We start from the raw sequence: 17,580 nt of genomic DNA on the forward strand, positions 1-17,580 counted from the left end.
CAAACAGTTTTCTTGCCAAACATGAGCAACAGTGGAAAGTATTAGGACGCATGATGCTAACCAACTAACAAGCACGGTCTACTTACTATTTGAGAATGTAAATGAATGAATGTTTCGAGCCTTGGGGCTCCCGTGTTTTTCAGGATTCTTCGGTGTATGGGCTACAGTTATGCATGTATGAGAACACTGGGGGCAGTGAGTGGAGTATTCAGGTTTGTAGTGCTAAATGTTGCTCGCAGGACTACATAAGCCCTGAAGGAAAAACAAGATTCAGTCAGTCAGTGGCACTGCCAACTTTTTTACAATGAAGTAAAGCGAGTGGCAGCATATACCAGTGCAAATGGCCTGTATTTGTATAGCACTTTTCTAGTCCCTAAGGACCCCAAAGTGCTTTGCATATCCAGTCATCCACCCATTCACACACTGGTGATAGCAAGCTACATTGTAGCCACAGCAACCCTGGGGCGCACTGACAGAGGCGAGGCTGCCGGCTGGCGCCACCGGGCCCTCTGACCACCACCAGTAGGCAACGGGTGAAGTGTCTTGCCCAAGGACACAACGACCGAGACTGTCCAAGCCGGGGCTCGAAACGGCAACCTTCCGATTACAAGGCGAACTCCCAACTCTTGAGCCACGATCGCCCAAGTGCAGACCTGGAATAAATCAAAACAGTCGATCAATAAAATAATTAAAGCGTTTTGGGGTTTTTTGTTGTTTTTTTACACAGTATATAAATACAGGGTGGGCCATTTATATGGATACACCGTAATAACATGGGAATGGTTGGTGATATTAAAGTCCTGTTTGTGGCACATTAGTATATGTGAGGGGGCAAACTCCTCAAGATGGGTGGTGACCATGGTGGCCATTTAGAAGAATCTTGGATACAACTTTTGTTTTTTCAATAGGAAGAGGGCCATGTGACACATCAAACTTATTGGTAATGTCACAAGAAAAACAATGGTGTGCTTGGTTTCAACGTAACTTTCCCATGTTATTACGGTGTATCCATATAAATGGCCCACCCTGTAGACTATAATTATTTAGTTGTTCTGGCACAATCTCACCTAGATGAATATGAATATGGTCAGACCTTAATCTGGTTACATAGGATCCTTATAACTGTTATGCAATTGTGCATCTTCTTAAAACACAGATGTATTTGATTGCCTGTAACAAACCTGATCTCCTTCAAACGCCCACATACCTACAAACACTAGCAAGCTCTGCCAGGTATCTTGCCTTGCCTCTGCTCTTGGAGTTGCAATGCTTTCTCACACATAACAATTTGCTGTTATGAGGTTTTTATAAGACCACAGATGATAACGTTTCCTCTTTGTTGAGACAGGTAAAATGTTCTGATACAATGTATCATTTTAAAATGAAGGAAAATTTCCAAATTTGCAGATGTTTTTACATTTCTCTAACTATGCATTAAATGTGATTTATGGAAATGCCCAGTAACTTTTGTTTAAGAAGAAAAAAAGTACTATAGTGGCAGAAAGCTGCAGACATTGTCTTTGTTTATATTTGGTATTTAATTACTATTACAGTGTACTGTGGACACACAATACACTGTGTGTCCCCATGTGTCTCTAAAGTGACAGTTTGATAAGATGTGTCTAAGCAGCTTGGCATACATTAGCATATCCAGCAACTCGTCACCAACCTTTCACTCTCAACTGGATGCGATTCAAGCTGAAGTGTTACATCCTGTGAGACTCTGGGCCAACAGTGGAGGAGTGAGACAGCCTCTCCCCACATACTATTTCACAACATTTTTTTTTCCAGCTAGGTTGAAATAAACATTTATTATTCACAGGCAAAGTCAGTGTCATTTCACTTTCTACGTATGAGAGCTGAAGTCTCAACTAATATGCATTTCACAAAGCCATCACCTAAAAGTGTAATGATTACCCCACATTGGCATAAATTATCCCAGGCAAGGTCAATAGTTATTTATTTTCTTTGATGGAGTTAAGAATAGAGGACGCCGGCTGCTGTGAAAAGCCTTCTGAGGCATGTTTGTGATTTGTGATTTGGGGCTTTATAAATAAAACTGGCCTTACTTCCCTCTAGGAGTCAGCGGCTGTTGTGAGACCCTAGGGATTTTTTTTCCCCAACTGAGTCGTTTGATCGGATTTGGAGGATAGAAGGCGCAACGCTGCGGAAGCAATGTGAAGGTTGTTCGAAGATCATGTGCATTCAGTTTTGCTTCCATCTGTATCTCATCTGCTGGTGGGGGATCAGAAATGCTCAAGGCAAATCTGAAAGGAGCTGATCCACATATTACCAAGTCTGGCTGGCATTTCAACTGGGAAAGGACTTACTCAGTTCTTAGGATGAGGTAAAGATCACTGCATTTACATGAAATTATGAATGTGATCCCTCAGTGCTTTTGACATCAGGATGGCAAATAAATTATTCTAGGATTAAAAAATGTTCTAAAAAAAGCACCTTTCAGTTCTAAAGTTTTATATATCAAACATAATTGTAGAAGTTCTTACTTCTACTTTAAAATAAGGAAAATACAACCTCAGATAAACAACTTATTACAAAATGTTATTAAGTATTTAACAAAAACTGAACCAACGTGCAGAAAAAAAGTACAACCTTATTGCTTCCTTTTGAGACGAGGATACGTATCAGCTAAATCCATCAGCCATCATGCTACAGGACTTTGGTAAAAAGCAAAGGAGCAGATCTACAACAGAATGGCTGAGAAAGAAAAGAATCAAAGCGTTGGAATGGCCCAGTCAACAACCAGCCGTTAACCTGACTGAAGTGAAGCAACGCTACAAAGAAGAGTGGGCCGCAATTCCTCCACATCAAATAGAGACACTGATAAAATCAGAAAACAATTACTTCAAGTTATTGCTGCTAAAGGTGATTCTACAAGCTGGGTCACGGGATGTGCTTACTTTTCTCCTCACGCTGCTGCTGCGTTTAGGCTTAGTTTGTTAATGTTTCACTCATCTGAGGTTAAATTTGACTAATTTCAGAAGGGTGAGATGACCAGATGTTTTTATTTTTAATTTTATTCCTGATACATAAAACGTTTAAACTAAAAAGGTATTTTTCCACATGACTGTACATTAGTTAAGTCACTTAACTATTAATCCAGCTAAAGTGAAAAAAAATCACATTGTTTTAGTTTTGTCTATTTGTTTGATGTCTATTCATGATAGCAACCATGTCTATACATCTCAAAATACATCTAGGTCAAATGTTTCTCATCTATCTGTTGTTGCATTGATTTGCTGAAAATGATATCTCTGTTACTTATTTAGCAGGATACAGATGCACTTTCTACACCCATTCATGTTTTTTAAAGTGCTTGCTTTTTGCAGCCTTCCTGTTTGTTCAGCAAAACAAGTATGAGATCAGAGAGTCAGAGTAGCTAAGTGCTGCAGAGAACAAAATCCAGGTAATTTTTAAACAAGTGGTGCTTGTGTCAAAATGACAGATGGTGTGATTTGAGCTTAGAATCAATCTCACCTGATGGCTAAGCAGCAAACAGCACTGATGTCTGCCAGAGAACTGGCTTCACTGAGAACAAAAGATGAAACTGAAACAAATTCTTGTTTCTGCAATCGGCGTACAAAGCCACATATTTTGCATTTTAATCCATCTTTGTGACATTTCAGTAAATGTAAGTGTGTGCTTCTTAAGTCAATACAGAAAGCCAATTTTGCATTAGTACATAAATTTTAATAGTAGCATATGTCTTTACAAAAGGAGCATTGTGTATGTGGTTTACAACATTTCTAAATATTTCTACATCAACACTTTAGTAAAAATAACAGGCTTGAAAAGTCCTCTTATAGTAATTGAGTGTCTAAATTTTACTTTACATAGTACAATACATACAGTAAGCCAGTTTTTTCTTTCTAGTGTATGAACATTTGAACAGTTATGGTGTTTACAAGACTGGATTATATGCTGGTAATGTCTAAATCCCAGGAAAACATGACTTACTTGTCTGAGCAAAGAGCTATCAACCCTCTAAGGCCTTGATTATACTTTCAACGTGGGTCCACTTGGGTCCAAATGATGTCAAATTTTTCAGCAGACAGTGAGGTTGAGGATTCATGTGGCTACCCACATGCCTGCCATGTTTTGTGACCCACACAGACTAATTTGGAGACTTTACATTACAATACACCAACTACGCACGCGCCCCAGGCGGCAAACTTCAGATAAGTATAACAAGAATGACTATTCGGCTGTACTGTCTCCAGCTGTCTGTGTTCATATCCACAAAGGAGTATAATCAAGGCTTATGGAAAACAGTCAGTTTATCATACTAAAAAAATAGAACAGTTGACAGATAAAACAACTTGCTGACTTTAGTAGGCCCATATTTGTATAATTTTCCATTGCAGCTTATAAGGGACATTTAACCAAAGCACAAACATCAATTAGCAGATCAAAGCCTACTAGCTACATTTTCAGTGTAAGTGCAGTGCGTCGTATGGTATGTTTCATGTGAAAACCAATTTGTATCTTTGGGTCTTAAGGTAAAGTTACTGTAACACCTTTAGGACAAGAACTACTTGCCACTGAAAAGCTGGCACTACCATCCACACTAACACAGAACAAATGACCCCCAGTAGTGAAAGTTTTAAAGGACAACTATATATGAGATTTCATACATAGCTGAACATATTTATAACAAGGTTTACCACAGTTCTGCTTAGTGTTACATCATTTCGGGATACATACATTTACTGTTTTTACAGTACAACTGTAATATCAGAAACTTCCACCTTCTGCTGCTGGGTGATGAAATACATCGCTTATAGGTGAAATAGCAACTATGGAAAAAGTTGAGCAGGGGAAAAAAGCTGTGTATGTTTAATTTGATTTGTGCTTCTAATTACATTTTGTTCACATCTATCTAGTCCTATCTAAGCAGACTATGACAATATGATTAGATTTTGTAATAGCCACTTTTACTGAAAGAATTTGACATTAAGGGCATGACGACAACAAGTCATTACTCCTAACTCACTATTATGAGAATCTGGTCAGCGCACTAACCAGATGCCTTTCTCACACATAAAGCATAATATGAGATGGTCAGGTTCAGATGCATTCTCACAAATGGAAATACCCAGTTTATTTTGGGTAAGGAGAGTTATCAGGATAGAGCATGCAAAAAGCAGACAAATCATGCCCACTCACTCGCTGTGAATTCACAGGTCAGTTAGCTCCTCTATTCTCACAGGTGCTATACATCAAGCTCTTGTGAGAGTGTACTGGGGAACTGGCTGGTTTTGATCGGACTCTGCTGGACATCTGCACATGCACTTCCATGGGGTGATGTCTAGAAAAATTACTTTTGTGTAATTGACATGCCACTGCTGTAACAGTCAATTTAAGTGTCTTTAATGAATGCAGTTTCCTGTTCTTTCACCTTAGAAAGACACCAAATACACTAATGATCATTATAACCATATGTTCTGTTTCATCAGCATATAGGAGAATCTCAGTGCTGCTTATCTTGCAGATATTTTAATACTTTCTAAATATTTTAACAAGCACCATCTCTGTTCAGTGGCATAATTAAGCTGCTTTGTCCTAAATTGCTTAGCAACTATCTGGTGGTTGTTTCAGATGGTCCAGTTCAACCTGAATCTTAAGCCCCATTTAATCTCCATCCTCCCTCCTACATAATAAGTGAGTGTCGTATGAGCAGAAACACGAAAACAAACTTAAGCTAAAAAAAAATCCTTTTGATTAATGGTTGAGAGCAAAGATTTCTTTCTGTTTTTAACTAAAGAGTTGCTGTGCACATAACCTTATTCTCAAGTTCTCAAGCTGTAGCATTCAAAAGTGCTTGTTGCTGATAAATGCTGCCAAATTTCAGTCTTTCCCCTCAACGAAGAAGTATAGCAGTGTATATGTCACTGTCAAGTATCGCTACTTTTACACCCTCAGGTCCGTCCCTCCCCTTCCCTGCCAAAAAGTGTGAGGGATAAAAAGAAAGACAGCGAGAGACACAGAGAGCGAGAGATTGTCTACAAAGCCTCCTTCGGGGGTCCGGAGACTGAGAAAAAGCAGGATGTGTGAGTGTGCGGGTTGTCTTTGTCAGCATGTGTTCATCAGAAAGTGCAGGCATAGACAACGCCCACCACCACAATGTTTCCAATAGTGGCGATGATGGCAATCCAGAGCCAGATGGCATCGCTGGACATGGACTGCGGCTCATCCTGCTGGCCTTGTACCGAGGCGGCTGAGGCAGCTGCATGGACGCTGGCCGAGGAGTTAAAGAGCGAGTGCTCGCCGCTGTAGTCATCATTGGGCGAGGAGTCCATGAAGGCTCCTGTCATTACAGGGATCTAGGAAGGGAGAAGGGAAAGTGAGGAGAGAATATAAAATAAGTTTTGCACTCAAGGAAGATGCAGAGAAAATTATTTTCACATTACAAGATTGTAGGTATATTCTTACATTTCATGCAGAAATGAAGTAGGTAAATAGTTAATTACTATCTAAATCTAAACTCCCAAATAGAAACTGAATAAAAAATTCATAAACCATTTAAAAAGAAGTTTTTCAGACGGATTTTGATTGTTTATTTGACAACATAAACAATAATCTTTTTTGCTTTTAGGAATAAACTGTTGCTTTTAGTATATCAAGGTATGGACAAAACCTTTTGTGAAAATGTAAATATAAATTGGAATAAAACTAGAAATGTTGATGTAAAGGTGCAATTACTGGCTTTGAATAATAACGTTATTTTAAGTGGTCTGTACTGTTATATTTTGCCTGTGTTTCTACTGTAAAACACAATATTTTGGTATAAATTCACCAATAGGAATCAGTGTGAAAATTGCTTGATTTCATAACAATCATTATTATTTTTATTGTTAACGTTCCTGAAAATCTGTCATTAAAAATTCACCAACACACTAACCTCACAACTTTCGACATGACTAAAAGAAAACATGTCTTAGAAGGTCAAGAAAATTAGCCAATCAGAATTGACCATGAATTATCCCTGTCTCCCTTTAGCAGTTGCACAAAATCTGTCTGAAAAATGATGGTAGACAAATGTCCCGTTAGGGCCTCCTCTTCCAAAGAGTTCGTATTAACTGCACTGACATTATCGCTTCAGACCTTTTTCAGAAAGTTAAAATTTTATTTAATTTATTACCGAGCTCCCAGCATTGCCTGTAGTCTCTCATCTAATTCAACTGAATATTAATGTTTTTAAGTGACTTTGTCTTTGATGAAAGAATATAATCTGACATAGACAAAACACAAATCCCCACTTTACTATGAGTGCAGCACATCAAACCTCCAAGACAAATATGCCCTTTCCCTCCAAACCCAGCATGCCAGATTGTAAGGTAATTGGTTAAAAGTTTCCTAAACAGGCATGAAGATCCTGCTGGATGAGTTTTTAAAACACAGCATGTGTGTATGCTTGATAAATATGAAAATTAGATTTCAAACATGACAACTGAAAAAGACTCATTGCTTAGGAGTCCGAGTCCTATAAATGTTGACGCTCTGGCTATAGCAACGTGCATGATTGAGAAATGCATGACAGACCATTATATTGTCTGACTGGAGAACTAACTCTGAAGAGGATGTTGGGGGAAAAAGAGCAAAAAAACAAAACAAAAAAACATTCTAAAAATACCTCGGAGGCATGTTGAGTGCTCGCTTACACAGATGTTCTCTCTTGCTCATTTGCTTACCTTCACTCTCTCTCTCTCCCAAACACGGGCTAATGCACAAAGACGTTAACACACACACACACACACACTTCTGGTCTTTCCCTCGCACAAGGGAAAACACTGTTTAGAAAGCATTCTGCCGCTCTCCATTCATTGGCCCCTGGTGGTGAATAATGACATGACACATCCTGTAAAGCGCCTGCTGTTCACATGAGCATGATGGGGGTAGACAGGCATGCATGAGGTCCAGCAACCTGTGTTTTCTGCCCTCCATTCTGTCACTGTAAGTGCTGACTCATCCCACTGTGGCATCTCAAATCAACCTTTTCCATTTTAACGTTTCTTTTTATATTAAAAGTTTGCACGAACAACATGTAATGCAAATCAGAATCAGTGGGAGCCACACTACACAAGGCCGCACCTAAAAATGTCATACTATATATCTAACCATGTCTCTAAAACGAACCTACAATTGCAACACAACTGACAGTAATGACATTTGCATGCACAGTGATCTGTGTGAATTGTCTTTTAAATACTGTCCCACAGGTTTATTTGTTTACCTTGTACCTTTACAAGCCAACTCCAACCTTTCTCCTCAAAAAGTGACTGATTTGATTATTTCACTCTAATCTCTAGACACTACCTTAATTGTAATCTTATCCTGCATTCAGAGCTCCATCTCCATCTTGCCTAATTTAACGTTCAATCAGACAATAACTGATGCGTGCCACGCTGTCTGCATTCTTTACCTTTATGTTTTATTTATTGGTAACTCATTGTCACAGTAGCAAGCTGTCTGGATCAGTGGGTATTCATACTAATAAAGTGAAGTGGATAATGGAAGCGTGTGAAATACTAGTTCAGTAATACGTCTTAATATAAATATTTGATCCCCTAGGTTTGGCCCTCTTGTTCAGATGATAAGTGGGACTGCTTCTATAACTACTTCAAGTCCACAATTACTCTGTGGCTCATTCACATGAGAGTAGAGCATCAAGCAGTTAAAAACGAATGGATCACTGGAAATTAGAACCTTCAAGGTCACATGCATCCCATAGCGTTTGAACATTTAGGCAGGAAATGGAGGCCGTCCCCTAAGAATTACTGCTAGGATAAAGCTCTAGTACTGACTAAAGTTTCCTGACATTTGGAAACATTCATCTTCTCAACATAACAGTGAACAAGTGGCTAAATGGCTTCAATAACCACATTCAGCCACTTTCAGACCAGCTTGGTACCAAATTGAAACCTTACAAATGACCTCAGCACTCAAGAGTATCCCACTGGGGAAGGTGAAAAGAGTCTAATTTCTCTGGTTGTTTTGTAACTTGTGGATATTTGTGTTTCAACCACAAAGTAAACACAGAGTAAAAAAAAAGGATGATTTTCAAAAAAGCTATTACTTGTGTAATTACTGTAATAATTTCTCTATACTCTTGAAGGCCTTGTGGTACAAGACGTTGTCTTGATATCTTGTGGTTGATATCATCCCATCGTAAATGGTCATGTGTTTATTAAATCAATTGTTTTATGCACAGTACTTTTTTGTAGCTGACAAAAGCAGTGGACTAGGAAAGCTAACTTCTTCCACTAAAGGCCTTACTCAGCATTGTTGGAGTAAAATGCAGTCATTAGGAGAGATTGTCTGTTTGTTATTTGCAAGTAATCAGATTTGTCTGTTAAGATTTTCCAACCTACTTGTTATGGTTGCTTTAAAAAAAAAAAAAAAAAAGACCTCCTGGTCCTCCTAGTCTAAGAAATGAAGTTGATTTGGAAATGCCTTAAACTTGGAATTTGTAATATTACTTTCTACCACAGCTGATATCACATTGCATTTACTTGTAATGCAATGCTATAAAACATTACTAAATTCAATAATCACTTTACAGATAGTTTGTTTTTTGTAATCTATCATTACTTGCATTTCAAAAGTTTGGCAGTTATCTGCATGATGGTTGGATACATGAAAAAATCTAACTTGTATTTTTTTACCATGCACACTTATGAATATTATTTTCATTTTCATTCTGCCTTAAAGTCTAATCAGTGAAGCACTCTTTGCCCTGGTTTCCAACTATGGAACAATAAAATAAAGATACTGTGTGTCCTCATTTGGATAGAGATTTATGTTGGTGTGCAAGACTACAGCCTAAGGTTTAGGTTTTAATTGGTAGTTATGTGACATTGCACCCCAGGCCAATGTTGTAGAGTAATGCAAAAGTAATATAACAAGTAGTGTAACAAATTACTTTCTCCTGGGAATAAACAAGTAACATAATGCATTACTTTTTTCAAAATTGATGCAAAAAAAAAAAAAGCCTGATTTTACAGAAGTCTATTAGAAATTGACTTCTCACTTGATTTATGACCTCAGTAAACAGATTCCTGATGAGGTTATGGCTTATGGCATACTTTATGGCTATCCTACCAGAATCATACTCTCTGTTTCCCCCTCTGTGATAATGTCTGTTTTCAAAAATGCCAAATACGAGGTCTGAAAATGAGAGACCACAAAATATAATTTCATATGGCTACATTTTCATACATGCATGTATCAAATTCATGGAGTAGGGAACTTGACTTTCCATTCATTCACTTCCTTGAGTCAGCTAAACAAATACATTTGCCTGACATCTGTGCCTCCTGGATACATTTACACGCTTTCCCAATTTCCAGTAGCTATCGAAAAGTGCAAATAGCTTCTTTCCTTCAATTCAAAGGACCAGCTGTGCAGATAATACTAATGATAGTGTAGCATTTTGTGTAATGTTGTGCAGATGTTTATCCTTTATTTGAACACGAAGGGCTAGGATTCAGAAGCTATGGAATAGAAGAAGAGAGAAAATGAAGTGGTTAAAATTAAAGCTATTGAGAGTGGGGTCTGGATTATTCAAAGCCAACACGACCTTGTTTTGGAAAAGACATGCAGTCACTAAATTTTTCAAGTGTAACTTTCCATCCTTGGACTGGCATGGAATTAGTTTACGCCACTCAAATGGGTTTGTTGCAGGCACCTCGGGAAAAAAATACTCACACATTTGCACGTATATACATATATCAGTACAGGAGTGTGGATAACAAACCAAAAACTATGAATGAGCATATATAAAAAATAAATTTGAGAAAGAAAACTGTAAAAACGCAACTTACTGTTCATCTTTAACCAATTGAATCTGGGTTTTTTTTTTAATATTAAATGAAATCAACACACACACAAACTAAAACAGTAAAAAGTTGGAAGACAACTTCACTCCAATAACAGCGGAGAAATTGCCCGACTTGCATATTTCACACCTTCTTGGCTTTGAGTGATGGCTACACCTGTGCAACACACCATGCAGCAAAACTACAATCTACAGCAGATGACACAGTGAAAATGTACAATTCCACCTGCTCAGCTCTCACAGCTTTGATTTATTCGTCCCAGCTGTTCCTAGAGCTGTGTCCTCCTACATGGATGATCACAGTAATTGTGAAATAGAATGGACTGTATTTGCCTCCTGGGAGATAAACCACCAGTAAGTGTTGAACTGAAATGGTTTTTATTCCAGATAAGAAAAGCCCAAACAAATGTCTCTGAAGAGTGGAGAAACCAACACATATACCTAACCACAAAAGCACTCACGCATGACCATTAAAACAAAATCAGACAGAACTAGGTGGTTCTTGGCATTAATCCACTGGTCAAGTAGAAATAAATGTAGTCAAACGTTTCCATTCATCCAACCATTTACTTCCACTTATCCAGTACAGGAATGTGGGGGGCTGAAGCCTTTCCTAGCTGTCACAAGGTAGGGGGCAGTATATACCCTGGACAGCTTGTCAATCTAATATTGAAAACACCAATCACACTAACAGACAATTCAGAAGCACTAATTAATAAACATGTCTTAGAACTGTGGGGGAGGCTGGGGTACCCAGGACCTTCTAGCGATGAAGCAGCAGTGCCACGTTACCATTGTGCCCCTTCTGTACTGATGTTTATTATTTTCACAAATTTTGAGTCACTGAAATGGTACATGATGCTTTACATTACAGTAGAAATACAATTCTAAAACCAAAAGTTCTCAATTCAAGCCACAAATGACTAAAATATTATTTAATACCTGAATTTTAGCCAAAATAGCTGAAATGTTGGTAAAAAGTTTTAAAAATTAATATAATTTTGTTGAAATTGGGCTCTTACGATTTGGAATTGCATCAACTATGAAATCCAAATACACCTTTTTTTCTATTTGATCCTTTGACCTCTCCTGTGACCTTAAATTTGACCTTACAATTTGCAGCAAATCTGTGGCTACATCCACACGTACATGGGTATTTTTGTAAACAGAGAATTTCCATTTCTGTTTTGGAAAAAAAAAAAAAATCACATCCTCACGTGCAGTTTTTCGTCCACATGTAAAAAACAAACAAGGTCAAATGCTGTTAAGAGAATGCCAAAGCAACAGGTGGCGATATGATCCTAACTGTCTAGAAATATTGGCCAATCAGAAATCTAGAAGCCTGGGAGGACAAGTATAAACAAATTCATCTCACGTAAACAATAACGTGGCGCACAGCATGATGTCAAAAAAGGCGCACACCTTTGACGTTGTGTGACTGAATCTCCGTTTTCCTCGTCCACATGTAAACGCAAAAACTGACTTTTCGAAAATCTCCAGCCTGGCAGGAGTTTTTAAACATTTTTGTTTTCAGTGAGGCCCAAACGCATAGAAAAATTCCCCATGTAGGTGTGGACGTAGCATGTGCAAACTAAAGGTAGACTAAAATATCCCACAAATAATATATTTGTTTATTTTCTTCACAATGTGATGCTGAAAAGGTATATAGAACTTGCACAAGTGGAATATAATCCTTATATTTCTTGCATTGGTGTCCTACATTGTTAAATAATAAAAAAGTTTGGTTCTGGAGACATCCAAAAAGATGTAATAATACTGTGAGTAAATGATGAAGTCACACCTAGACAGAACATTTTGACCTGGCCCACCAGGCTGGGGCTCTAAATAAATTCAGTACAGGGCTGTGAACAGAGTCCTGCCACACTTAATAATAATAGTAGTAATATGTTTTACATTCAGTCCTTCTTTATCATTTTTATTTGTTTTATTATATTTTTATTCTTATTTAATGAAACAAGATGAAAAATTACCATATATATGGACAGACAGTTTATGATGAATAAAATGCATCTAAAAAAGTGGACATGGGTCCATAAAGTAAATACATTTAAAAATAAATAAATAAAAAATAAAAGTACATAAAAACTATACAGTCTTTTAAAAGATAGCCAGTTCTTTTTCATCACATAAAAGTCAATAAGAAGCAGCACATTTTATCTCAGAAGCAGAAATTTTTCTGAAAAACTGTTGACCGGTGTAGTGACGCTAGACTGAAATCACACTCAATACTTGCACTCTTGAAGAAAAAAAAACAAAAAAAAAAACAAGGAGTACTTTAGAGAACAAACAGGCACAGAAGTGGATCCCTGCTGCGTTCAGAATTGACTTTGTGCTTGCAAAGTCAAGCACAATCAATGAAAACACAAAGTTGTTGATTTTCTCAGTCGTCACAGCCATCTTGGCTTTGGTTTCAACATTTTCACAATTAAGTTATTTTGTTGCTTGAAGACAAATGCTCTTCTGCTTTGAAATCATGATTTAGTTAAACATGTCCACGGAGAATATCACACACCATCAAAAGGCAGAAAGATCTTTTTTTTCTACTGAAGGGTGTTTTTATTTATTTATTTATTTTTACAATGTCCAAAATTGATGTCCAAAACCCAGACCTCCTATAATACATTTTTAATAAACTGTTTATTTGAAGGAGTATAACTAAATATTTATCAGAATGTCAGCATGATGCTCGACATTGAGCTGGTGTGATTTCAAACAGTTATTTTAGTTATATGATTTTTATTGAAAGTGACATTTATTTCTTCAGAATTATTTATTGCTGCACCCATGTGCAAAGACATTAGGATGTCAATCAACCACACCCCAAAATAGTTGCTGAAAGCATGTCTAATCGTTAAGCTACAGTGAAACCACCTTTGTGGTGAGATGACTTAAAACTGTACATAAGCATAATACATGTATTACTACACTTAAATCTAATCCTGTCTAATCAGTGCTCTTCGCAGAGAAGTGAAACAGGTGGAACAGTGAGATCATCCAGCAACAGATACTAAATGTAACTGCTCACAGATGTGACTTGCTCTAAAAGGCTGGCGGGTTTCTCACATCGCCACCCTGCTGCTTTCATTAGCAATGAATATGGGCAGCAGTAAAGAGTCTACTGAGAGAACGAATTTTACACTCAGAATCCCACAGTACCAGTGATGATGACAGGCTACAATATCTGCACAACATCAAAATGTATATATAGGTACATCATTTGTTGGATAGACACAGCAGACTGAGTGATTCTGGACACAGCCCTACTAAAAATCAGCTTGTTAGCAATGTAATTGTTGGCATATTGGCATGCTGATGTTAGCGTTTATCTGAAACACTGCTGTGCCTAAATACTCTCTCTCAGAGCTCATAACACAGCTGTGGACTCTCATTCTTGTTGATGTATTTCAGATTTATAGCTTAAATCTACCGAACCCCTAAAAATGAAGAAGTTCTTTTTATGTAGGTCCAAACTTTGTTGGAAACAGACCAAATTTTTGTCATTTTCTCTCTGTACACCACCTCTGTGGATTTGAAATCAAATAATAAATGTTAACTCTAATAATTAAAGTTATTTTATGCATATTACCCCATTTTCAGAGGCCTAATGACTAATGAGTAATTCCATGGCCAGTTGAAGCATTTTTCCATGTTGTTTCGCGACAAATGAAGCAGATATAACATCTGAAGAAAACCTTTGAAGTTATAAAATGAACAATCTTTTACTTTCTTTAGCAGAAGGAAAGCACTGATAGCTCAGCCACTTCCAAATCCCCGAAAGACCACAGTAGACATATAGAGGGTGGGATGACAGAATTATTTCTATGGTAAAAACAGCTTTGCAACATCTACACTGACCTGTTTACAACACTCTCAAGCAGGCAGATGTATTATTGTTAAAGTCAGCAATGAAGAGATTCGTGAGTTCGTGAAAGCACCAGATTGCAGACAAATAGCCTGCAAGGAGCCAGCACAGATCTCATAGAAAGAAACATTTGGGCAGTATTAAAATGTATTACATTGAATACATTGAGTATTACATTACATTTCAATTTCAGCATATTTTTTGTTTCCTTATCTGACAACAAAAAGTTGCAGATTCTGGAGGCGTGCTTTGCAGAACTATATTGACTTTGGGCTTTGGTAACATTAGCCCTCTACAGATGCAACTGAATTACAGTACTAATCAGGGAAGTAAATAAATATACCACTCTGACCACTCTTCTCTATAGGGCTGTAGGCACCAAGAAAAAACTTTGAATTTAGCATATTCCTTAGTAAACTGTAGCAGATTGAGGTAGTCATACCATAAATCTTAAGGGTTTTTAAAAGGTTTCTTCACCAGCACGGTAGTGTTAAACCCCTTTGGTTTCTACTGGTCAGATTTACACCTCTGCTTTCATTGATTTCCCCTGTCTCAGCAGCCCAGCAGCATTTTTTAATAAATCTTATAACTCAATAGAACAAGTGTAGCCCAAGTGATCCTCACTTGACGCCTCGATCAATCTGTCAGGTCAGTGGAAATTCAGCAGGACTGAAGAAAGTTTAATATACTTCTTAGATATTATAAATGATCAGCGTTCCTGGTTTTGTCTCTGACCTCGACTTTATACCTAATAGAATATTCTTTTCCCCCATTATTGCTACTCACAATGCATTAAAAGTAGGACGGCTAAAGAAAAAGGCCACATTTATTTGAAACACAATATCTGTAATAATGCATGTTCACATCTGGGGGTAATTACTCAGTGTCTGCTACTCGCACATTTGTAATTAGCAGTAGTGTGAAAACTTATAATGTGAGATTAAACTAAATCCATCAGCTTACAAAACATTAAATTGCACCAAAACAAAGACTGATTTCTTATTCCAACTAGATCACACCAAGGAGCAGACAGATAAGGATTTATAGCAACAAGAAAGAGTGAAAGACAGACAATTATTCAGAGACGCTGAGATGAATTGGCTGATTATACATCAAATATCAAGGGGAGTCTTAAAGTCGAGGTATGTTTAGTGCCTATCTAGGTCTGTTATACCTTCATCCATTACTCACAAGGTTCACACAGGTACAAAACAAGGAGAAATCCTAAAGCTAAAAATGGCATCAGTCAGCAGCACCTAAAAAACACCAGAAATAAGCGAAAATGGAGCTGAAAAGTTAAAAGATGACTCAGGATTTCACTTCTATATCCTCCAAAACAAGTCTTAACGAACTGAAGAGATCAGATCAGAGGCTGTCAGTCTAGAAAATCTATTTTTTTCTGCTCTATTATTTAGATGATTAATGTGCTGACTACCTCTTTAGGCTCTATTCGTGATACACATAATTGTTATTGACGCAAGCATTCATACTTTTCAAATCATCACATTATTCCTCAAAGTCTAAAACTGCCTGAGATGCTGTGTTCCTGCCTTTACACAAAGAATTGTGAGCTGGATCATTAACTTCATTTTACAAACAAAGCGGGCAAGTCTTTCAAAAGTGTTTTGCTTTTTAGATTTATTTTCTTAAATAAATTAATCAATATCCATGTATCTGTGTAAAAAATTTAGCCACTGCTACCTTTGTTTTTGGAGGTACAAGTAAGCCAATTCTGCAGATGTGGTATACTAATTACTGACACACCCACTATGTGCACAATGTCCATTGTGCACTGAATGCGGGCAGATACTTGCTAATTAGTAACATACAAATAAAATACTCACTCATTAAAATTTGTTAGCTTTGTTATGTTTGTATGAGCTGTGTAAGCTGAAAAATATCTGGAACATTATTATATTTCTTTGTATAATTCAGATGATGAATCATGTGGAGCTGTTGCATCTGCATTTGGCAGGCACTTGTCTTTGTTCCACCTCAAGCAAGGTTGTCACAATATATGGACACAATAAATACTGATTAACTTGCTACCCTTTTCTACAAAACCATATGAGGCAAATGAAGGCAGTAGGATCATAAAAGTGAACTGATAACTCAAATCTCAAAGCAAATCTACTTTCATGACTTTTTACAGGGTTTTTATTTGTGCCTTAACTCATTTCAGTCATATTTTCAGTCTTCTAAAAAAAAAAAGATGCAAACCATAAGCCCATCTCAGAGACACTCTTTAGCAAATAACGAGTAGAGACCTGTACCCTCAAAAACAAACATCTGGGCTCATTTACAGGATTAAATAATCTTTATCATGGTCAAATCTAGAAATACGCTACTAGAAGAGTTAAACTGAATTTGCATTTGAGATTTTAAGGACAGAGTTTATTCTATTTCCCACTCTCAGTAAAATCTATAAAGTTCAGTACATAGAGTGATCTGGTTTTCATTCTCAAACTTTACTGGTAAGTATCAGGGCAAACAGGTTGAATGTGTATATAAGGAACACTTGTGAGAGATTAGAAAAGACCATGCACTTGCTGTATATGTTGCTGCTGTCAGCCACAGCTAATCTCCATCCATGTCTGCTCATTCACTGTAGCTGCTCATTCACTACAGAGAAACCAAGCACAGAGACGAAAGTGCTGAATTGAGTGTCCGCTCATGTAAGACTAAGGCTTGAGGTGATGTGCTGCAGGGCAGGCTCTTCTTTGCTCTTACTCTTAATATACAGGCCAAGCAGAAAGACCCACATCTACTTCATTATCTGAAGTACAAAGCAGTTGGCAATAAGATGAAGAATCATCTTTTCAGCTATTGAAATGACGAG

The 17,580-nt window shown here is 37.4% G+C and overlaps 1 protein-coding gene across 1 annotated transcript in view; it reads right to left on the reverse strand.

The window, feature by feature from the left end:
- Positions 1–3,689: 3,689 nt before the first annotated feature.
- LOC146365951 (uncharacterized protein C14orf132) overlaps positions 3,690–17,580 on the reverse strand; it is a 31,510-nt gene continuing 17,619 nt past the window's right edge. The window contains exon 2 of the mRNA XM_084915356.1: positions 3,690–6,344. Within this exon, the coding sequence (XP_084771482.1) occupies positions 6,108–6,344 (237 nt within the window). The 3' untranslated portion in view covers positions 3,690–6,107. The remainder of the gene's footprint in view (positions 6,345–17,580) is intronic.

Source organism: Perissodus microlepis, chromosome 19, assembly GCF_051167445.1.
Source record: "Perissodus microlepis isolate ML-2025 ecotype Zambia chromosome 19, ASM5116744v1, whole genome shotgun sequence".
Classification (NCBI taxonomy): domain Eukaryota; kingdom Metazoa; phylum Chordata; class Actinopteri; order Cichliformes; family Cichlidae; genus Perissodus; species Perissodus microlepis.